Consider the following 23479-nt stretch of genomic DNA (forward strand, 5'->3'; position numbering starts at 1 on the left):
TCAACGAACAGTGCCAGACATTTGAAAAATGTAATAGGGTAATTGGCAATCCTCCATGTCATTCCTTATCTTCTCATGTACACATGTGCATCCAAATACACCTAGAACCACCACCAGTGGTGGCAGACTGGTGCGAGTTGCGGTCAATAAATCTCAAATCGACCATCCAGACAAGATTAAGAGCATCAATAAAACTTAGCAATGTGTTTATAAATCAACAGCCATAGAAATGATTTTCGGGGGGGAAGAATTAGTTGTAGCTTATGATTTGCAAACAGGAATGCCAACACAGTGTAGATAACAAAAAAAACATTCATCAATTAAAAGTGGCAAAGTAACTTGGTCAAGTGAATGTACGTATGATATGATTATTTCCGAGCATTTATTTACTTACACTCCACGACTGTTCCTTAATTCTGTTGATGAAATGTCCATACGAAACTTATCGACCGGTATTGAAATAAACATGTCTTTTAACTCATCCGGGATGTCAAAATCCTCCAAAACCTGCAAAAAGGTTGTGATTTAAGTGGTGCATTCCAAACTTTGGTGGGATAAGGGAAGGACACTATGATGTTCAAGAAGGTTTCATGTGATTTGGAAAAACCTTAAAAACGCCATCCATGTTACGACCACCTACAAGAAAAGTGCATCCTGTTCTTTTACATCCTTGGAGTGTCTCTATCATGTTCTCGTAGCTACCACCATAGTACTTAGGCTGTATAAAAGTGTACAGAATAACACAAAGATCATTAAAACAAACAAAATATATGTAATCCTCATATCATATAAAAAGTTTCCAGTATCACATTATGATTTCTTGTCACGGGATAACAACAGGACTAACATGAAAGAATGTGTTGCATGGTCAGCAGATTTAGACAAAAAACTCTTACATTTATTAGCCTCGCTGCAGTATCTGCACCAATTACAAAAGCACTGCCAGGAAAAAGCTCTGCTTTCTTGTAGAAATATGGCTGATTAGAAATAATCACCGTCTTCCCTACGTTTTCAAAAACTAAGTTTATGACAACTTCTAAATCAATCTTATAAAATAAAATAAAATTTTAAAGGGTTAAATGCAAATTTCGTCCCTGTGGTTATTTGAAAAACGGTTCTTTCATCCCTCTGTTAGTTTTTGAGTTTTTTTCATCCCTGTGGTTTAACTTCCGTTAAAAACCACTCGTCCCTGTCGTTAAATCTCCTCACATGCAGGTCACGTGAGGGACATTTTTGTCTTTTCGTCTCATATCATCCTTTTCTTTCAAAACCCGGAAATATATTCATACACCTAAATGAATCTATAAATATGAACCACAAATATATATATATATATATATATATATCAGGCCTATATATGATCTATATCTATATCTATACCTAATCAAGATCAAGATCAAATCATATCTGTATGTTCATACACATCAATCTCAGTCTATATCTACATCTATATCACATACAAATCTATATTCATACCATATCTAAATCTATATCTACATATCTTTTCTCACACACAAAAACACACATATATATCTATTGTATATATATATATATATATACAGTAAAAGAATCATCATCAAATCAGTCAATCGATCAATTGATGTTAGCAAAGGAAGAAGAGATGTCGATAGAAAAAGATCGATGGTACACCTTACGGGGGTTCTTGGATTGTTCTACAGCATCATCAATCGATCGAATTGATGTTTTCTGGGTTTTGTTTTGAAGAAAACTTTGGGTTAACCATTCTTTTTTGGTGAATGGAAGATTTGGGTTAACCACCACAACCGGATTTTCCCCATCGCCGCCGCACCACCATCACTTGATTTCCTCATCGCCGCCGCACTACCACTTCTGGATCTCCCCATCTTTGCTGTCAAATCGAGGTAAAATCCATTCTGTAGTAGTAGTGGTAGTTGACCAATGATTTCAAACATCAAAATCGAGAAGATGCGAAGCTTGTTGAGATGGTGAATTTCTTGAATGTTTTTCACACAGTATTTAGTGTGTGATTATATATATGCATATCTATATAACTTCATAGTTGAAGAAGTGACATATGTATTTAGTTGATGCTTTATGTTTATTTGTATATGTGTATATGTTTGTGGTTTGAAGTGTATTATTTATATGTATGTGTATCTGTACACTTTCATAGTTGCAGAAGTGTGAGATCTATACTATGATGATTGGAGTGAAAATTAAGAAATAGGATATATAGATTAAAAAAATACAGTACGCATTTATTTGAAAGTGTTTGAAGTTATATTTAATGGATTTCTAAGAAGATGAATGAAGAAGTAAGGTGTTTAAAGGTTGAAGAACAAAGAAAAGAGATGGGTAAAATGACAGAAATGCCCATCAGGGACGAGTGTATTTGACGGAAGTTAGACCACAGGGATAAAAAAAACTCAAAAACTAACAGAAGGATGAAAAACCGTTTTTCGAATAACCACAGGGATGAAATTTGCATTTAACCCAATTTTAAATCAATCTTGCAATTTTTAATAATGTCATGTACGGGAAAAATCTGTTATATTTGTAATTGCTGTTGACTCATCACTTCCCATTTATCAAGTGAAATAGGAATAACCTAAGCTTTTACAAGCTAAAATTCACTCCATTATCAATCCTTACCCTATTCTCCCTTGCATGTGTATTAATATTAATCTGAAAAAAGAAATCACCCGAACTAGAGGTAGAAAGATGAGCAGGTGAGGCGGATTTAACAGGTTGGGCTCAATACAAAAAACTTTTTGGTACTAGTCGGCTCACAATGGGCTGACCTGATCACTATTAGCCCTTACTTTTTAAAAACTTTATAGAGAATTATCAGCGATTTAGATATGAATAGAAAATTCTACGGAGTATAAAACTTTAATAGTAATCTAGCATTTTGAATAATGATAAGAGGTTTCCATGCATCAAATGTACACTTTGAGCAACTTTCAACCCAAAAAATAGCAACCCATTTGACCTATTTTCATTTTAGTTCACTTTTATTTATTTCACCTATTACTCCATCAGTAATAATAACATAACCCGAATCAGCCCATTCATCAGTAAATGATCGAAACTGCCCCCTAAAAAAAACCCAAACTAACAACCATGGTCCATCATGAATTTAGAGAACCGTAAAACAGACTTAGATGAAAGGAACTCACCAACTTTTTCAAATTGTTTAACACGATCTTTAATCTGTGTGACAGTGAGTGGAGGTTTGTCTGCATTTATGGCTGACAACTCAAAGCATGGATACCCATCTGTACAGAGGCTGCACACATTAATCAGCCATCAGAATTTTCTTATGAAAACGCCATGGCTAGGTAACAAGGTTCCAGGCATCCATTTAGAAGCATAAGTAGAAAGGAGGCTTAAGAGTATGAATAAGAGAAAAAAAAAATAACACTTTTATGAAAAAAGTTTAGTGCATTAAAGAGTAAGCGGAGTATTGTTACTTGTCAAACAAACATCAATGTACCTCATTGCAACTTCCAACAGCTTAAGGTGGCCATCATGTAAAGGATTAAACGAGCCAGAAAGAATTACTTTCCTTTCTCCAGTTGAAAATTGTGTCCCTACAAAACACTGACTTCATAATAAAGATTAACAGCAAAAAATGTTTCAATCTATGTATATCCAGGAAATCATACATTGAACCTTACCACTTGAAAATGGAAAGACTTTGAAGCATATTTTGCCATGTATTAGTTGTTCTAGCTCCTGGTTTTCGTCAAACAACTCCTCACTTACATCAGAAACTTCACCTTCAGCCAAATCAGAAACAAACACCATTGAACTTGAAACGTTGCAAGCATCTGCAATCGCCTGTTACATAAGCAAAACAAAGAAACATTTAGTTATTGATAGATGCACATAAATTAACTAAGCAACCATAAATTCTAATACTAAGCTATCATATAAGTGATCTACAGGCATCAAAGATCTACAAGTACTGTTTATTTAGTTTTATACTATCAAAAGTCTGCCAATTGAATATACTCTACAAAACTGAGACGTTATGTAGCCTATAAACAAACAATTTTGAAGTGGTATCTTGGTATAGCTTACAAACCAATGACAGGTCTCTTACTTTAAACAAATTGTGGTGGTTGAAATTAGGCTCACTGAGCATTTTCTAATCAATTGGTTCTATGAGAAGTTAGAATCACAATATTTAAAAAATAGTTCAACTCTATTGATCACATACCTTGAGTACAGCTTGACTTGATACTTGTTCTTCTTGCTCTCGACTTCTCAAACCCTACAAGTACCAACTACCAACTGAAATTAGAAACATTTCTGGTAACTTCTTTAACTCTTAATCACCTATTCCTATACATTGATTAAAGATGAGATTTTAAAGGTACATGAGTACATCCCAAAGCTGCACTATACTCAATGAGGAATTTAAAGCACACTCGACTAGATCTACATCGAAAAATGGATAGCTTTGGTAAAAGTCAATGCAAAGACCTTCTGGTTTTTGGCTACACATTTCTACATGTTCACGGTAGATTTTTCTTACTAGCAATTACGTGATCAGTACTATTTCTTGTTGTTATAGGGTGGGGTTCAGGTATCGCTTTTCTTCTTTCGACTAAACAAGGGTATCAATTAATACTAGTCATGAAATTTATCACCAAAGGTGGTCCTCTCATTCCTAAGTCTAGATCAATGCTTTTACTGATATATAACTGATGCAATCCCATGATTGGTATTATTGATCTTAAGTTTCTTTGTGCTGTTATTCTTTTGGCCAAAAGTAGGATCCTCTGCTAAATTGCTAATAAGTAATAACAAGGTGAGGTTTGGTTCAAAGAATGGCAGGTATCCTAATAATAATACATAATATATACTCAACTTTACCTTTGTCAAAGTTACTGAAGAAGCCCAAAGCTGGTTAGAAGTTCGTGTTGACAAATGAAACCTATAAATAAAACAAGAAAGTGAATAAAATTACAAACTATAATACCAATCTAGCTATTACTTGCTAGAGTTCTGTTTGTAGCACTTAACTATAGTATATAGACAAAAACATTTGAAATACATAACGGAGTACATTATAAGGTCATACCTATGATCCCCAAGTTTTGGGTGTGTGGTAGCTAAAGAACCAGTAAATCCCACGCCTACCACTGGAGAACCTGTAAAAGAAAGAGACACTACATATTTCAGAGGCTAAAGTTTTTCTCAAAGTAAGATTACCGAAGGCATTATAGCAGCAACGCACACACAAACAAGCACACGAACAAATATGCAAAAGAAGCTGAGTGATTGGCTTTAAGTCTTTAAAATAATATAGGTCAAGTCATTATACAATGGCATACAGTTCTTCATAGTTGTTCTTAAACTAGACTATTATATGATAACTTCTACTGGTAGCTGGTAAATATCATGCTATAAGAAATTATTATGGTTAAGCAAAATATTACAAAAAATAGTCAAATATATATAAAACTTACTAATTCTTTAACATTTTTGATTACTTACAGAAAGTTCACAACTTTCTTTACCAAACACTTCCAGCATCCAAGAATAAGCTGACTAGCTAATTCCAGTCAAACAACAATATTGAGCAGGAAGACTAGTTTACAGGTAGTGTGTATTTGTTTGAAGTTACAAATTTATCCGGTTTCCCATTTGCACTCTTAGATAATCAAAAACAGCCGCCTTATGTCAATGCCAAGTTGAAATGATGCTTTTCTTCTTTATCCTTATATATCCCACCAATCATGTCCATTTACAGTTTTTGATATGTATAATTTATTATCCAGGAAATACAATAAAGAGTGGATTATAAGAAAATGTTGAGTTTATAATCAATCAGCACTCTACACTCCAGAACAATGATCATAACAAAAACTTCGGCCAACTCACGAAAAGCATTCAAACGCTAAACACATAGAAGCATTGCTTTCTATAAAGAAAAAAGGCATAGGAGAAATCAAAGCATCATGCCTTCTTTTATGTTGAAAAGGCATTCAATTTATTTCCTGAGATCAATTCAACTTTAAATGTTGTTCTTGTGTGTGTATCCAACTTGCAAATGTTTCTGTTGTATGCATATGCTGATACTTTTGTTGATTTGGCAACTTGATAAATAGCTAAATGCGACAGTGGCAACTTATATGAATGCGACTTAAAAATGCCAAATTGCCAATAGGCAACAAACACATATCTAAGCAACATCTATGAGTTGGATACACTCATACACACAATAGATTTTGGACTAAAGTAGACTGCAATCCTAAACAGTGGCCAAACACCCATCTACTATGAAAATGACTATCAGCAAAGCTACAACTTCATACTAGTCACAAACTTTGACTTCAAAATACTTGCTCAATATCTAAATTCAAATCAACCAAGAATTTATCACTTGTCTCCTACAAAGTATACACATTTCATAAAAAAATAAATAAAAGAATCTAACAAAGTTACAAAACTTATAAAAAACACACATAACTATTATTAAAAACAAGATATGATGATATGAAAGTACCTGGTTTAGATAGCTTAAGGGCACGATTATAAGCTAATAATGCCATATCGTCAGCAGTCTCCTTACTAGTGAATTGAAGAGGCACCTACTAACAAATTAACTAATTAAACGTCACACACACGCACACACACACACATATATATATACATATATATCAATATACTAACCATCCTAATGTCATGGGCATACACACACACACATATATACATCACGTCGGACCTTTTGCATTCTACGTTATATCTACTTATATGTATGTATGCCTTGCTGGGAGGGTAATAAGGGGAGTTTTGTACATGTCAATTGTTGCTCCAGTCTCACATACTTGGCTTTATGCACAATATGTGCATAAAGCGAAATCAATTTTGGGGGCCTAGTTTATTAGTATAATAATAGATTAAAGTAAACAGAAAATCCAAAAAAAAAGGTAGCTCGACTTATGTTATTGAACTACTAATAATAAAAAGATGCATATGTTGATGCAAAAACCAATAAGAGTGTTACTAAAATGCAAATTATACAATGATACTTAGTCCAAAGTCCAAACATTAAGTCTGGTATGCTAAATATTGAGGCCCTAGATCTTTGGCACCTATGTGCACATGCCTATGTTTATTATAATTTTCTCTACCTTGGGTACTATTGTTGTTGTTGTTGTAAGAAATAAGAAAAGTACCTTGCCGAGCAATTGGACCATGGACATACGAGAATAAGGAACAATAACTTCAAGAAGAGTGTTTGATGCTCCAGGAACTGATGCTAACCAACCTAACGCCTGATCATCATATTTCATATATAGATATAGATATAATTATTATAATAATAACAGAATATTAAAGAAAGAGAGAGAGAGGGAGGGAGAGATGAATTGAATTGGGTGTTTGGAGAAGGAAGAGAGGTGACCTGAGAAGCACCACCGGAGAAAAAGAGGACGACCTGAGTAGGAGTGGAGTGAATAGCTTCAACTAATGTTCGTATCTTCATCATCATCGGATTCTCCATCATCCCTCTTTCCAATTCAATCCAATCAAATCCCGTCTTCACTTTTCCTTTCTTTTCTTTTATTTTTTTGGATCTATCTGTATACACGGATTTCTTTATTTATTTAAGTGATATTTTAAAATTTAATTGGGCTTTCCGGGCATATATGAAATTTTTTTCTAATTTAAAAATGTAAATGACTTTCCATAAAAAGAAAAGGTTTATATTGAAAGTTTATATTGTTGTGATATGTATGTATTTTTTTTTTTTTTTTGAAAGTAAGTGTAATATGTATGTATTAAGTTTACATTGTTTATGGTTTAACTAATTGTAATTATTAATATTTATTTAAAAACATTTTTTTAAGTTTAAAAATCAACAAAACATCTTATAAGTTAATTCTCAATCAATAGTTAAAGTTAGAAATCTCTCCATCTCCGATCAAAAAGACGACAATTAAGGGCGGAGCCACCACCACTTCCGATCAGCCCTGCCATCACCAATTCAATGACGATCCCCAACATTCACAATCCCGCCCTCTATAAATAAAACTCGAAACGCGTACCACACAACACCCTTTGATCACCTCTACTATCGCCGCTTTGTAAAAAGACTAAAGGATGAAATCGTATGTATCATTATCAAAAAAGATGCCAACGCAATAATGGTGGTGACATCAGGATTTTCGCCAGTTCCACCATTGTTTTCATCTAGATTTAGTGGTGGTGGTGCCATTTTTAAAGTGATTTTTTTTAGACTAAGGACTAAAAATGAAGAATGGATAAATGTCAGTTTTTAACAAATTTATAGTTTCAAAAGATTGCAACCATTTAAAATGAAAATGTCTTTGTCCTTGTATTTGTTTTATATTAACTTGCTTATCATCACTTTACTATACATTTTTTTAATCTCATTTCAATAAGCTAACGTTATTTTTTCTCCAAGATATATTGAAGCACGTCAGTTCAATTGTAATTGTTGTTTGTAAAGATTTATTTGTAATTTTAACATTGTTCAACTTGATAATTAATACTCGTATATTTTAACTTTAAACTAAGAATTTCATGTATCACATGGATATTAGTCATGATGTTACTGTTATAGAATTAAATTTCCTTGCCAAATGTTACTGTAATATGTGTTGCCATATTGTTATATATGCTATAGCTAGTTCTCTCGGATGATAAGGGCCGGAATTGGTATTATCTCAAAGGATTTTTCATATCAAAAGACAAATATGATAGAATGTCGATTCCCTTTTAGTTTGATCTAGCTAGTACATATATATTTTCTTTTCTCAAATTAACATTTATACTTCATGGATGAATATATAATAACAGTAGGTACAGGTACAATATAATTGCATTGCAGTTAATAAATTAAGCAAACTCAGAGCCTACAGTAGTTAAGAGAAAATCGAAAGACAAATATAGCCTTTTCGAATTGTTGGAGATCATACTATATGTATATAATAATTAGTATGACACTGTAAGACGCGACGCACAAAAAAAAAAAGCTAGTCTCATCAACGTCCCATGTGTTATGTTGCCTTCATTCAACTTCAAGTTCCAGGAATGGAATGGCCGGGGACATTAATTAATTTATACCAATTAGGTTACATAGAAATTAATTAAGAAGGTTTCATCGATCCTTAATTAATTAAGCATGATCCGAATCCGCTTTACACCATCTACAAACTCCCTGTTTGATTCATAGAAATTAAGATGTATGTTATTCGTGATCCATGAATATATACGAGTATATAATTTTTATAGACATTTTCAGCTGATCATTAACATATATATACTCGCATGGTATCTAGCAATTAATATATCTCATGACTAGCTAGGTATAAATTAACATATCTTTTGGGAGAAATTAAAAGAGCGAAAACTTACTTCCATGGGACATCACCAACCATCCTCCATTGTCCATCTCTATCTTTATACCATAAGGAAAACTCTGAACCACTTTGGAATAGTCTCAAACCACATACAGATTGTTTTCCTAAAAATCAACAACGTACCCACAATCTTTTTTAATACGAGTATATATTATACGAGTAGTACGTAATCATATATGAAATCGTGCGCAACGGCGGTTGTAAATTTAATTAAATGGTTATTAGATTATTGGACCTTATATCATCCCTTACCTTTTTGTGCTATCATCTTGCTAGCTAGCTAGTTAATTTATCAATAAAATAAAAAAATTGTTTTTGCTGATAAATAAAAATAAAAAAAGTAATCATACATATGAAATCATAAATCAAACGACATTTAATTACTAACCAAACATTTCTTCAAGTTGAGTTGCAAGACTCAAGTAACTCGAATGATTAACAACACATATCTTTCGACCAATGAGTACTCCATCCATGTTAACCTTCACAAATTCGCTTTGTTGTAGTTGTATCCTATGGAACACATCTCTTTCATAAATATTGACAGCATGGTACTTGTTATCTGTCTTCCTGCAGCTAGGATAAATAATGTTGACATCGATGTCGTCTGGACTGCCTTCGTAAGGGTGCATTGTTATTGGGTGGTGGTTCCATTCTACCATATCACGGTAGTCATCTGCAAACAAAGTAAAACAAATCACAATTCGGTTATAATACTTAATTGGATCACAAATTAATTAAACTAACTAATTAACGTAATGTATCTATGTATAAACAATATCGATCGACATGTAATTAAGGAAGTTGAAAAGATATATAGTATCGAATTAGTAAATAATCATACCATGATGTGGATTTACGGAGCCATTAATATACGAGTAATTATTAGTTGGTGGCTGCAAAACTCTAAGGCTAAGCCCCAAGTCAATGATACCACCATTATTATTTTCATTATTATTATTGTTGGCTTGATAGTATATTGAAGGAAGATGATGATCATTAGCATTATGCTGGTTGAGGAGGTAGGTCGTTGAAGATGAGTCGGAATTAGCCATTGATGAATTGAATAACTAGCTAACTAGTTTTTGATAACTTACGTCCTATTTTTGAGCACTTGGGTTAGTTGTGTTAATTATAAACAAGCAGAAACAAACACATGCATATTTATATGCGTATGCATCTTATTAAAATATTGATATCCACACACACTATAATATGTGTTTGAGGTAATCATTACTACTAAAAAAAAAAATTATACGGTTGAAATGGTTATTTTATACAACTTTGGTTATGTGTAAAAGAGTTAAAATACCCCTTTTTTATACGCTTTTTATCAGTACTACTAAAAAGTAAGTTTTTTACAGGGGTAGGTCAAGTTTAACAAATTAAAGCTTATACTTAATATCTAAAAAAAGCTTATTTCAGAACGCTTCCATATATGGTGTTGCAAATTAGGGATCCTCAAACAGTCTAATGTATATAAGAAAGAAATTAAAGAAAACTACTATAATCGTCGATGAAGCTTAGATTTGAGTCAATTGAGATGGTGATATTTAGTTTTACTTACTACCTTCGTGTTAATTGTGTGAGGATATATCTCGTTTCCACATTTTCTGAACTAATATACTACTCCCTCCGTCTCATCAAAAGTGTTCATTTTTGAATTTTTAAAGTTTTTGCTTCACAACTTTGACCTTAAATATTTTTATTTATAATGTATAAAATTGATGAAAGTTATATGAGTTGATAGAGGTTTCAATATGTTTACATTGAATATAACTTTTATCAAATATTATATAATGCAATAAAAAATATTTGTGATCAAAGATACAAAAGAAAGACTTTGACAAAATAAAAGTGAATAGACAGAGGGAGTAGATACCAACAGTGATTAAAGAATATATAAAGGTATAAGCAAAACACATACTTCTGGTAAGTGTCTTATTTTGAATTTTTAAAGTCTTTTTCTTTAAATTTTAACCATAATTACTTTTAGTTGTGTTATATGATATTTGATATAAAATATGTGAACGGACTTTGTTTTTAATGTATTTTTTAATTATATAAATTTCTTCAACGATTATATAATACATAAAAAAAAATATTTACGGTTAAGATTAAAAAAAAAATACAAACTAGAATATTTAAAATAAAACGGAAGAAATATATATCTTAATTGAAATTTTCTATGATATTAATTCGAGTGGACAATTAATTTGTATGTTTCTCATTTGAAGTACCATATACAATCATGATTTGATGGGTATATATAAAAACAAGTCATATTCTTTAAAAGTTTGTTTGCTTAGACCTAGAATATGGGGTCGTCAACATGGTCCCAAAATATATTTTCATTGAATATTACTTTACTTATTATACTATATTATATTAAGGGATATAATAAGTACGAGATTATTACTCGCGCAATACGTAAATGATATGTTAAATTTTTATAATATCATAAGTTGATAAATATTTAATAAAAAAAAATTAAACCACTAAAAAACTTGAAGTTACATTAGTGGTCGTTTAAAGTCCGGTTAACAGTGACAAGACAGTTAAAAAATGGATACATCATCTATTAGAGATCTCCTTAAGTAAGGTTTTCGTTTCTTTTGATGTTTTTCATTCATCCTGATATGTTTGCATTGTCATTGTACTTGTGTTTTAACGTTTTGCTCAAATAATTTGGTTATAGACTAAAATTACTAATCAATTTAAATATCAATCTATATATCACATGTTGTATTAATCTAAGTTAAAGTTATGCATGATATCATTGCAATTTTCATACAATTACTTTTCTAGATATATAATTGTGATAGCTTATTATAGACTCCATATTTGTTTTCCAGTTTTCAAAACATTGATTTAAAAAAAATCTTAATATGATAAAAGTCCTAAACAAAAACCCTTGCAACCAAAATTTTCTGTTATATGATAAAAAAAAAAAATCCTATACAAAAATATAATTTAATAAAAACGTATTACATTAAAAAAGAAAATTTTATTGTAAAAAAATTAAAAACTAATTTTAAGGATAACAAAATGATGTAAAATATAAAATATTAGTTTCCATAACTTTATCATTAAAAACATTACTCACTAATGTCTACAAACTTAAATAAGGAAATAATAATAAATTTACATTTATTAAGATAAAACTAAATCTAAAAATGTTAAATAAGGTATATGACATCATCATTTGATCTAATTGCTCTAATTAAAAGTTAAACTTCATCTAAGGGTTCATATTTCTCCAATTATAAATTAAGATTTTTCTTTTTTATATATTTAGACACTAGAATATTATCTTGGGTATAATTTATATTTGTGACTTTTTCATCGTAAATAAATTCCACAACGACTTTCCTAGTCATCTAAAAGCACCTCCAATAATTGAATAGAAATACTCTGAAGTTAGAATCAAATTAAAAGGTAAACCTGGATAATCCTTAATCTCTTTCATTTTGGAATATGAATCAAAGCTGGCATAACAAGGTTACACGATACTTGTTAATTAAAAACATGAATATGTTATACCTATTTAACACGAACACGATCTGTTAACTAATAGTGTAATTTTTTTTCAAACACGAAAACGACACGATACTTAACATAATAATTCTTAAGATTGCAAAAGTTCATATACATGTTAACTAATAGAAATCATAATATCAATTCTTAGTATTCTATTTAGATAACACAAAACTTGTTAAAACAAGTCATGTCGTGTGGTATTATGTTAATAGGTTTCGTATCAAAATTGTTGGATCTAATATGGATGTTTTATTAACTTTGGGCACTTAAGTTCCCTGTCGGTCGTTTGGTTATCCATCTTTATGGCTCATTGGCTTCAAACTTGACAGCCTTGATCGGTTATTCTTCCATTCACCACCCAAGTATTTTCCTTCTCGAAAAATATATAATGTATAATCGATTTAACTTCGTTACCATTAGGGTATCATTTTGTTCTTGTTATCCTATAAGAAAGGTTGCCGTTGAAACTGAGAACAAGAATCTGTGAATCATATTTGTGCAGCAAAATCCAAAGCAACTTTTGAGCCCATCCTTTGTTTTTGTTTGTTTTTATCCCTTTTGGCTCCATGCATGTAAATACTTGCCGGAAAAAATACATTAACTTTCTTGAATAATAGGTAATGGGATAAAAGGTTTTATGTCTTCCATGTTCCCTTTTCTATTACCAATTTAATACTGAATGTGGGTCCATGGTATATCGTTTCACATAAGATGTCTCCTGTTACGAAGAATCACATATGTTACAACATTCAGATACAAATAAATAAACCAATTTCAAACATATATCATCAAAAAGGTATAGAGTGGTTCTGCGCATAAAAAAAATTAATTATAAATTAATTAATTAATTAATGTTATAAACTTTAAGTAGGGCTAAATATTAAAGTCTTCCTTGATATTCTCCAAATCAACTTAAGCTTCAAGACTTTGTGAAAGTTCGAACGTTTTAGTTAATTACTTACGTACATACAACCTTCTTTTTTTTTAACAGCAAACTAAGATTTTGATGGCCGACCAGCTCATCTTCGCTCCCAAGAGGAAAACTCACCATAAGAGAGGGAAAATCTTTGTCCTAACATAAAACTCAATCTTTTGGTCGCATGACTTGAACCGAATGAATGACCTCCCATTATTAAAGTTATTGAATACATTTACCTCAACCACTTGGATTGAGGGTCATTAACACATACATTATCTACCAATTTCACTATGCATAATGTGATAATGAATCATAGTTAATAAAGGATTAGATAAATTATCAAATTTCAGTTTTATATGGGAAAAAAAAATATTGATGATAGATGCATCATCAAATCATATTACTCTGTTTTGTACTAGTACATGTCTGATGTCTCATAATGTTTTAGCATAAAACCATTTCCCTGCCGTTTTTTTAATCATCATCATGCTTTCCTCGATCCCACTACAAAAAATATCATAAAAATTGAAACCAAAAGTCTAGACCCAATTAGTGTAGAGATCTAATTAAAAACTGGAGTTTTAACAAATTTTTTTACTTTTATATGGATGTGGTTTTTGAAGTTGAATATCATAAGATTACTCACATCGGTAAACCAACTCAATCCAATCTGGAATGAAAAAACTAATTTCTTTCACTTCCATCTATACAACTCATCCAAACTATTTTTTTAAAAATAATAAAAAAAAAAAAAGAAAACAAAATATAATTAGCTTAGGGGTATCTGAGTAATTTACTTCTACAAATAAGCCAAAAGCTACTTCAAGTAGCTTATAGAAACCATAAACTACTATGAGCATGATACCCGCGCGTGAGGCGGATACTTCCTAAGTGCCTAGCTTTCTTTTTGGGTTCCAAGTGGCAGAGTAGCTTCAACGGGTGTTTCATGTCATGATTAATGTCTCAAAAGTCTAAGCTTTTGGTATGTATAAAATAGATAAAAGTCTAAGATGGAAATAGTGATATACAATAACTATATGTATAAGGGCAAATAAATAAATTTGCATGGTCCAAATTTATAAACATTCCAACACCACCTAAGAATCTTTAATAGGAAGTAAAAAGTTTTGGTATCCAAAAAAAACTTATGGGAGTAAGCTTTTAAATCATAAGTTCAAGCTTCCATAAACTCTTACAAGGTTGTTGTCAAAAATCATACCCAGTAAAGTTCTATGTGTTTTATATCTTTGAATATAAAATTCAAACCATTTAGTCCATTCTTATGTGTTATAAGACGGCAAAGCCGGCTCCAATGGGTATATGGGTCAAACAGTTGCTTTGGGCTCACAAGGCCTCCATTTTTTGTAAAGTGGACTTAAGGTTTATAATATTTGGGCTAATATTATACTAAATAGTTAGAAATAAGCCCTAACTCTTGAAAAAAAGAAATAAGCGAATGGCAAAAAAAAAAAAGGAGGGGGGGGGGGGGGTCAAGAATTAAACAACCACTAAAAAAACAGATAAACCAAGTGACCAGCAGAGTAATGAGCAAGAGGTGTTGACAACAACATAATGTTGTATGTTAATCAATTAGGTCTCCAAAATCAATCTCGTTTAAGGTCACAAAAAAACTTGAGCCGCCTCTTACTTATTACATTAGGAAAAAAGTATAGAGTTCAAAACATTCAAGCTCTAATTAACACCGAATTTTATATGTTTATTTAGTATTAGTTCTATAACAAATTAGTTTCAAGAAGCGGTCGTTCATGCCAAGAACCGAAATTGTCAATGTAGTTTCTATTCTTACTTTTTTTTCATGTCGATTAGGAGAGGAAATTTTGCAATGAGTGAATCAAATGTTTGGGCTTGACCAACGATATGAGTCGACCAATACATCAAAGCAGGTTTTTACTTAGGGTGTGAGCCAGACATACGGTCATTAACAATATAAGAAAACTAATCGGTTCTAAATCAACTACAATGATCAAGTATTCAAGTGAGGTGGAATTTGAAAAAAACCCTAGTCAATGAAAGTCAATATTTGCTTATGGAAAACTGCTAACGAAAGACTCTTTACACTAGTTAATCTTTACAATTTACACCTGTTGAATTGTCTTATATTCATTGAGATGTCCACCAAGAAACAGAACTACACCCTTTCATGATATGCCCAGTGTCGGTAGACTTGTGAAGATTCATCTCTAATTGGTGGTAGCTAGGCAATATAACATCACTTCGATCAATGATTTGTTTAATGCATCAAAGATTCAAATACGACGATAATCACAAGTCGAAAAAGTCAGCTTCAGTTTCAAGAACCGAGGAGGTGTCATGGTGACATGATTAGTGACAACATTCAGGTTTTTTATTTTCACATAAATGCATAATGACAAGTTTGGTAAAGATAAAATAAATAGAATGATTTCCATTGTTTGGTAATAACATAAATTTGACCAAGTAATTTAACTAAAGTAATCAATTTAGAAAAATTGTTTCATATGTTTCATAACTAAAACATTGAACTAATGGAGGCATCAATTCAGAGCCTGAAGACCCGGAAAAAACATGAAAAATTAAGTAAATGTTACTATTTAATAAAATTAAGGATATACTAAAGGTTTCTGATCCAATATCATTATAACTTGGTGAATAACTTTATCATTGATCCTTACATATTCTGTTTACGTGCTTATTTATCAATTGCTATCATAGATAGAGTACTTTATACTTTCAAGGGCAGCTAATGAGACGTGCCAATTTTTTTTCTTACTAACCATAAACGAGAACCAAGGCTCAATCCCCGTTACTTGAGATCCACACCCCAGGTTCTTACCTGAATCTAAAGTCTCTACTCTCTAATAAGATACACATTAATAACTGAAAACAATATACGGCATTATACATTATGAAAGTTGATGGTCTGTCTGTGCTCTGATCCACGATTAGGTGATTAAACTAAACAGAGAAGGTATAATGATCATTTTAACATTAATGTGATCTAGGGAGGGCTTGTTTCAATCAAAAGATCCTTGAGTAAAAAATTTCCCACCATAACATTGTTTAATCACAAAATACCCTTCAATCATTACAAAAAAGGAGGATAGGATAGGATTAATTAGCCTCATTAACTATCTATCACCAGCAAACTATCCTACTATATGTACTTAATTAAAAAACTGTATGGAATCTGAGAAAACCTAATAAACACACAAAATAGATGAACCAATCAAATCTGGCCCATCCGTTGGATTTCAGTTCCATTTCAAGGTCAACAACTATGGGTGAGAATCTATTTCACAACTGTCATTAAAAAATTCAAATAAGGTTCTCAAAACAGAACCACCAATGATGCTTTCATCAGAAAGGTGCAAAGATAAGTTCTGTGGATGCCCCACTTGCAATGGTCCTCTTTTGTGGGGTTCCTGCAAGATGGAACACTGTTTTTGATCCATTTTGATACTTATTATCCCCTTCTTCCTATCAGAATTCAGAGATGATTTGTCCAACCCTAACTACTTCAGACGCCATCGAATACAATATCAACAGATGATACAGTAGCAAATGAGACTTAGCGAGCGACGTAATTTGGTGTACATGTTACGCCCCTGTTCTATTTGGGTTCGCTTAGAATAGCATCACGATCTAGTAAGCATACGGTACAACTATATAAAATGACCAAACCACTTGTGCCCCAGTTGCCTTAACCGAATCTTTGTCGTAAGTACCAGATTAAGATATTCGTCAAGCAAAAGAAGATTGTATACGCCTTTCAATAAGAAGTTGCAGGCTTTCTAGAAAGGGAGAAATTTGAGGGAATTCTAGTAAAACTCATGCAGAACCATCAATTGCAACCTCACCCTATTGTAGATACCAAAACTTTTGACTCACAGAAAGGGTGCAAAGATAGCCCACTGGTGTTATACACATTATTACAATATTGAATGAAAAGAAATGACTAAGCATGCCAAGTTTCAGGAGAATGCTGATAAGCGTTGAACAGTTTCTTAGAAATACTAAACATAGGACTTCTAGGTTTAAATTCAATCCAACTCTTTAAGATCCATGTGCACCTATGTGCTAATGAGCTTCATTCAGACTTGCTAACATGAGTCACTCCTTCATACCAGCATATCGAAAGATTATCAAGATATCAATTCATATAACATGACAAGATGCCTCATGAATGTACAAACTTTGTATAGGCATCACATGGACAGATTATGAAAAGCAACTAAACTATCTAAAAGCTTTTGACATAAAAATAACATTACACTCTAAGTCTATACATACACAGCAGAAATCACCAGCAAAATAAACTATAAATTTTCGGGCTTTTACAGAATAAAATTCATAAGGAATCCAATATTCATTTTCACCAATGTTCACATCACATGTACTATATAGATATAGATGTAATTTAACAGATGAATACACAAGTAAAATGAAAGGAACTATTCAAGTTTTTCTTATTACCTACCCACATAATGCATACCAGCAAACCAACCAATACAAATAAAAAGAAAGACGACATATGATCAAGAACACAGAGAAAAGAAAAAAAAATATTACTGCAAAACTTACGCATAAATCAAACTGACCAATCAAGGCTGTTGACCTCTCCCTTGTTGTTGTTGCTGCTGCTTTATGCTAGCATCTGTGGGAAGATAAGAACCCTGTTCACCAGTCACAGTTTGGTATTGTGTAGTCGATTGAGGTGGCAAAGGTTGAGCTGCGTAATAAATATGCTGTCCTTGTGCAGGATCCGTGAATTCATATCCATAATTAGCTCCAGCACTAGCACCAGAAGCAGAAGAAGCAACAGACTGCGAGGGGTGGTGCATCTGTGAATACCCTACATATTGCGGTTGAACTTGAGGCTGATGTTGGCTCGAGGGAACTTGAACAAACTGAGGATTCCCAGAACTCGTTGTTGCATAAACTCCAGCAGGCAACTCACTTTTAGTACCAGTTTGAGCAGGCCTACTAGTGGTATAACCAGTCTGCGGTGCTTGACTATGTGAAAGAGGCATAGCGCCCGCATTAGACACCTCAGCATAACCACTACCCTGCTGCTGCTGCTGCTGTTGATGCATTTGCATATTATACCCCTGGGGCGCCTGCCTAGCAGGCACAGGTGCAGGCATATAATACACAAAATTCTGCTGGTCAAGTGGCGCATGATGAGGATGATGTTGACTCTGCGGCGGATACATTTGATAATAAGACGTCATTGGAACCGCCCCAGACGGATGATGATGAATATACTGCGGTTGTGGAACACCTGTATGAATAAACTGCGGTTGTTGGTGAAGCATTTGTGTATGCTGCGAATCACCAGCTTGAGTATTCCCCATCGACATTAGGTAAGCTGAATCCGCCATTTGTTGTTGCTGTTGTTGCATTTGTATTCTAGCATTCTGATCTTGTAAATTACTCATTTCAGGATTCCGATTATTGTTACTATTAACTTGCATTTGTACTAACTGATCCTGATATATCATACCCGGCTTCTGCCTACCATCACTGCAAAATGTATACTAAATTACACTCTATCTAGTATAGTATCTACACACTTATAACAAACAAACAAACACGATATCGTACAAAAAGCATACCTCAAAACCGAATCCTGAGAAGCCAAATCATACGCTGTCTGTGCAAGAGGAGAATTCGTACTCATCGGGACACCGGTAACAACCACAGGAACCGGAACGGCAACACTTTGCTGTTGCTGCTGCAAATTCATCTGAACAAACTGCTCCTCAATTCCAGGAACAGCTTTATTCTCATCAACGTGTACTTTAATTGGGGGCAAGCTAGCCAAAGACGGCGAAGACGACGCTGATCCAAACGACGACGTTCGCTCCAAATCCGGAACCGAATGAACATCCTGTCCCAAATTATTCCCATTACTACTACTGTTATTATTATTTTGATTATTTGGTTTTTTGACATCTTTTTTATCATTAACCAAAACGTCGTCGTCTAACCCTAACAAACAATTAACAGAAGAAGTATCGGAAAATCCGGAAGTAGTTCCATTCAAAGCATTTAAAAACCAATCTTCAGATTTAGTAGTGTTTTCCAAAAGCGATCCAATAGAATTAACAGATTCCGGTTTTAACGGAAACAGAAATAACCGTAATCTAGAAGAAGAATTACTAGAAAGTAGTCTTTCATACTCATCAATCATATTTTCTAAATCTTCATCAGTAGTAACGGAGATCAACGAATCGAGGTCTTCAGAAGGAAGCTGATACTTGAGAGTAAACGGCGTCGTTTGAGAAGTAGATACGGATATAGATACAGTAGATGATGATAACGAATTATTTGATGAAGATCTGATAAGTGTTTTTGATAAACGGTTAGTCAGGTCAGATAAAGTTGTGTGACGGTCAACAACTACGATCCGAGTATCGCCGCCGACGTAGCAGAGTGATTTGTCGTGTGGCCGAGGGACTATGTGCCCGCCGTAGCTGCACATGAGTCGGAGCTTGGTCAATTGTTGCGGCGGTGGTGGTTGCATGGTGGCGTTTTGGTTGTTGTTGTTGTTATTGTTGTTAATAGTATCCTCGCCCCATGAATCGGTGTTGCGAGAACGAGGGGAAGAATCGAGAGAATCGGGGTAAGCGGCGGCGGTGTTGGTGGTGCCGGCGGTGGTGGTTGGGATGGATGGTGGCGGTGGAGCTGCAGTTTGGTGGTCCATTTTTGGGGATGTTGTGAAATTCGGGGAAAGTGGGTTGGAATTGAGCTGTGTTGTGTAACGCTTGGTTTTATATACTTTCTATTTATTTATGCTTTCTTTTTAGTATATTTTAGTGTAATTTTATGTTAATGATATTTATATATGGTTTTTATTTTTTTAATTACGTGGCTAAGTGGATAAAGTGAAGTTTGGTACGTTCGTAGCTACATTTTGATGACTAGGATTAACTAATGTGAAATTTTATGTTTTGTTTAACATTACTTGTGTCATTGATATTTAGACTTTTGCTTTCTTTTTTATTTGTTTAATAACTATAACTATTGTTGATATTTCGAAATGACACTACAAAGAATTCTATGGATATGATTTTGATATTTCTACACATCAACTTCATCAAAATATAAAAGTCACATATCTATTACGCTACTTTCTTATATTCATTCAGAAATCGGAATTTTCATCCAAAATCATTGCATGTCCTAGTCAATGGCATTTTTTTTTTTTATTTTTTATCATAAGTAATGATAAACAAGGCCAAAATAAAGACTGGAAATAATATTAAATATTTGGTGTCGACAATACTAAAAATTGGTCAATTGTAGCATCAAATATTCAAAGTTCAAAAGGAAAAATAATATCAATACTAGTGACTGATTTAGTCATTTCTTAAATTTATTTTTTAAGACAATCATTTTAGTGCAAATAGGGAATCGACCACTAACAACCTTGTATTAATGGCCCATTTGACTTGCTACCTGATCCATCACATAAAGTTTTGCAGTTTTGCTAGAACGTGAGGATAAGAATTTCGGTAAGACATATTTGTTTTGTTGTAAGTTTGATTTGATGTAATATTGTGGTGTATATTGTTGCCCTCCACTAATTGGTGAGTTCAGACTAACGTGAAAACTAGTAAACTTTCTATGGAAAAAAAAAAGATTAATTTTGATTATGTGTTTTCTTCTTAATAGGTCAACTAGTCGAGCTAAAGGATTTGGCTAAAGAGATGTTAATGAATCAAAGATCCAACTGATCACTGCGTCTGTATTGTAAATATGAAGTAAAGTAATTGAAGGGAGTCAAATAGGTGAATGTCATGTGAAATTCATTCTGTTTATAAAACCTTGTAATTGTCATGATACAGTTTTATAATTGTATGTAACCTATTAATCAATCCAAAAGAAGTAAAATTATATTTAATAAAAAGAAGTTTAAATTGTCAAGCTATCAATTAAGTTTTGATTTTTTTTTTTCTTTTAGCGTTCAGATTTTCAAATATAAAAATGCCAAAAAAAAATCTAACTACAATTAAGAGTCATACACATAATGATCTTCCTATTTCATTTAGAAACTGATTTATTGAAAACCGGACTGGACATTGAACCGGTTTCACATTATTTTACAGGTCAGACCGGTCGGACCAATCGGACCGCGGTCAGATCGGGTATATATAATAAATAATATATAAATTCTTTTGATAATTTTTATTCAATAATACAAAAATACATTAATATATAAATTAATGATAACAAAAATTATATCATTTAGTTATATACATGGTGTCATCTAATCCTAATCCATATACAAAAATTTTCATTTTACTAGAATTTAAAAATGATAAAAAAAAAAAAAAAAATACTGATAAAATTTGTTCTCTTATTTTGTACACACAAATGTATCATATTCTACAAAAAATAAAAAAAAGAAAAAAAATAAGTAGACCCATGATTAGCACATCCCCTTCATTTTCTACATATATAAAAAGATTGATAACTCTGACGATATAGTCATCTCTGACGACATATCTTACTCCGGCGATCTAGCCTACTCCAGCCACTTTTTACCGGCTATCTCCGTCGACCTTTCAACTTCACTTTCCACGGGCTATCTCCGGCAGCGAAGCAATCTCTAGTGTATCGACCCTCAGATCTACTTTTCATCGGTTATCCATCTCATTTTCCGGCGAAATTCAATTGTTTGACCGGTTCATGACGGTTTAATTCCCGAGCCGGTTCATCCGACTCACTCGGTTCTGTCCGGTTCATTCCGATTAGGTTTTCGCATTTGGGCCGGTGTCGATCGGTTGGGCCGGCCGGTTTAAAAACATTGGATTTATGAATTTTGTGAACTTTTTATTACACCACAAAAAATACTTTGTATAAAATTACCCAAGGTCTATTTCAAACAAGTATTTTATTTTCTCGGGACTACATTTATGATTTATGCTTCCATGTTTCATATGTCTATAACATGAACTTTAGGTTGAAGAAAGATGAGATAAATACGTGTAATTTTTCGATTTTGACACACATTAATATACAACATGATAAAGCAATATAAAGTATGTGTTTATGTACGTAATTAAATATTTTAGATGCTAAACAATTAATTCATGGGGAAAAAAAAAAGATTATCCATAGCTGATCCGCTAATAACATTGGACATCTATATCCAAATTCATTATATCTATAATCCTTTATAAAGAGGATTGAAATTAAGAAATTAAGCAAAAAATTTCTTCCCAAAATACCCTTACATAAAACATAAAACTCTTATATATTTCCCTTTCTCCAATTCCCTCTAATCATTACACTCTCTTATCGACCTAGCTTCTATCACCCTCCGTTGTCGCCCCTTTCTCCACTGTCTCCGGCGATATCCACCACCGCCTGCCTTCCTCACTTTCTAACCGCTGCAACGCGCAGTATAAATTTATATTGATTGATATTGAAAACTCGAATAAGTAAACACATTGTTTACGTATAAATAAACATGATAAGCGTGTGAGAATCTTTTTTCTTTTGCGATAATAAAACTAAAATAAAGAAAAACAAATAGAATAGAATAGCACTTTTTAAAAAACAAAAAAATAATAATCTGAAATCCTTTCTTTGATTGGGAGGCTGCTTTAGTAAAGTTGCTTCAGGCCTT

General features: G+C 32.7%; 3 protein-coding genes across 3 annotated transcripts; all 3 read right to left on the reverse strand.

The window, feature by feature from the left end:
* Positions 1-298: 298 nt before the first annotated feature.
* Positions 299-7589, reverse strand: LOC122578805. The gene is made up of 12 exons (XM_043750849.1): positions 7403-7589; positions 7176-7274; positions 6503-6587; positions 5075-5144; positions 4867-4927; positions 4208-4261; positions 3663-3825; positions 3479-3575; positions 3162-3271; positions 897-1003; positions 608-718; positions 299-507 (listed from the first exon to the last, which is right to left on the reverse strand). The coding sequence occupies exons 1-12, from the start codon at positions 7502-7504 to the stop codon at positions 391-393; spliced, it is 1176 nt and encodes a 391-aa protein (XP_043606784.1). The 5' UTR covers positions 7505-7589; the 3' UTR covers positions 299-390.
* A 1239-nt stretch (positions 7590-8828) lies between these two features.
* Positions 8829-10501, reverse strand: LOC122578806 (auxin-responsive protein IAA32-like). Its single transcript, XM_043750850.1, has 4 exons — positions 10228-10501; positions 9772-10059; positions 9379-9487; positions 8829-9181 (listed from the first exon to the last, which is right to left on the reverse strand). Exons 1-4 carry the CDS (start codon positions 10436-10438, stop codon positions 9136-9138), a joined length of 654 nt encoding a protein of 217 aa, XP_043606785.1. The 5' UTR covers positions 10439-10501; the 3' UTR covers positions 8829-9135.
* A 7688-nt stretch (positions 10502-18189) lies between these two features.
* Positions 18190-20614, reverse strand: LOC122579248 (putative uncharacterized protein DDB_G0274535). The gene is made up of 2 exons (XM_043751372.1): positions 19458-20614; positions 18190-19365 (listed from the first exon to the last, which is right to left on the reverse strand). Exons 1-2 carry the CDS (start codon positions 20546-20548, stop codon positions 18444-18446), a joined length of 2013 nt encoding a protein of 670 aa, XP_043607307.1. The 5' UTR covers positions 20549-20614; the 3' UTR covers positions 18190-18443.
* Between the last annotated feature and the right edge of the window lie 2865 nt (positions 20615-23479).

The sequence above is a fragment of the Erigeron canadensis genome, chromosome 8 (assembly GCF_010389155.1).
Source record: "Erigeron canadensis isolate Cc75 chromosome 8, C_canadensis_v1, whole genome shotgun sequence".
In the NCBI taxonomy this organism is placed as follows: domain Eukaryota; kingdom Viridiplantae; phylum Streptophyta; class Magnoliopsida; order Asterales; family Asteraceae; genus Erigeron; species Erigeron canadensis.

Coding starts and splice junctions, on each gene's coding strand:
- LOC122578805 (XM_043750849.1), bottom strand. CDS start 7,504: ATGATGGAGAATCCGATGATGATGAAGATACGAACATTAGTTGAAGCT. Junction 3,576..3,662: donor AGTCTTTCCATTTTCAAGTG/GTAAGGTTCAAT, acceptor AGTGTTTTGTAG/GGACACAATTTTCAACTGGA. Junction 1,004..3,161: donor TAAACAATTTGAAAAAGTTG/GTGAGTTCCTTT, acceptor TTGAAAACGTAG/GGAAGACGGTGATTATTTCT.
- LOC122578806 (XM_043750850.1), bottom strand. CDS start 10,438: ATGGCTAATTCCGACTCATCTTCAACGACCTACCTCCTCAACCAGCAT. Junction 10,060..10,227: donor CTCCGTAAATCCACATCATG/GTATGATTATTT, acceptor CTTTGTTTGCAG/ATGACTACCGTGATATGGTA. Junction 9,488..9,771: donor TCAACTTGAAGAAATGTTTG/GTTAGTAATTAA, acceptor GTTGATTTTTAG/GAAAACAATCTGTATGTGGT.
- LOC122579248 (XM_043751372.1), bottom strand. CDS start 20,548: ATGGACCACCAAACTGCAGCTCCACCGCCACCATCCATCCCAACCACC. Junction 19,366..19,457: donor TCTCAGGATTCGGTTTTGAG/GTATGCTTTTTG, acceptor TACATTTTGCAG/TGATGGTAGGCAGAAGCCGG.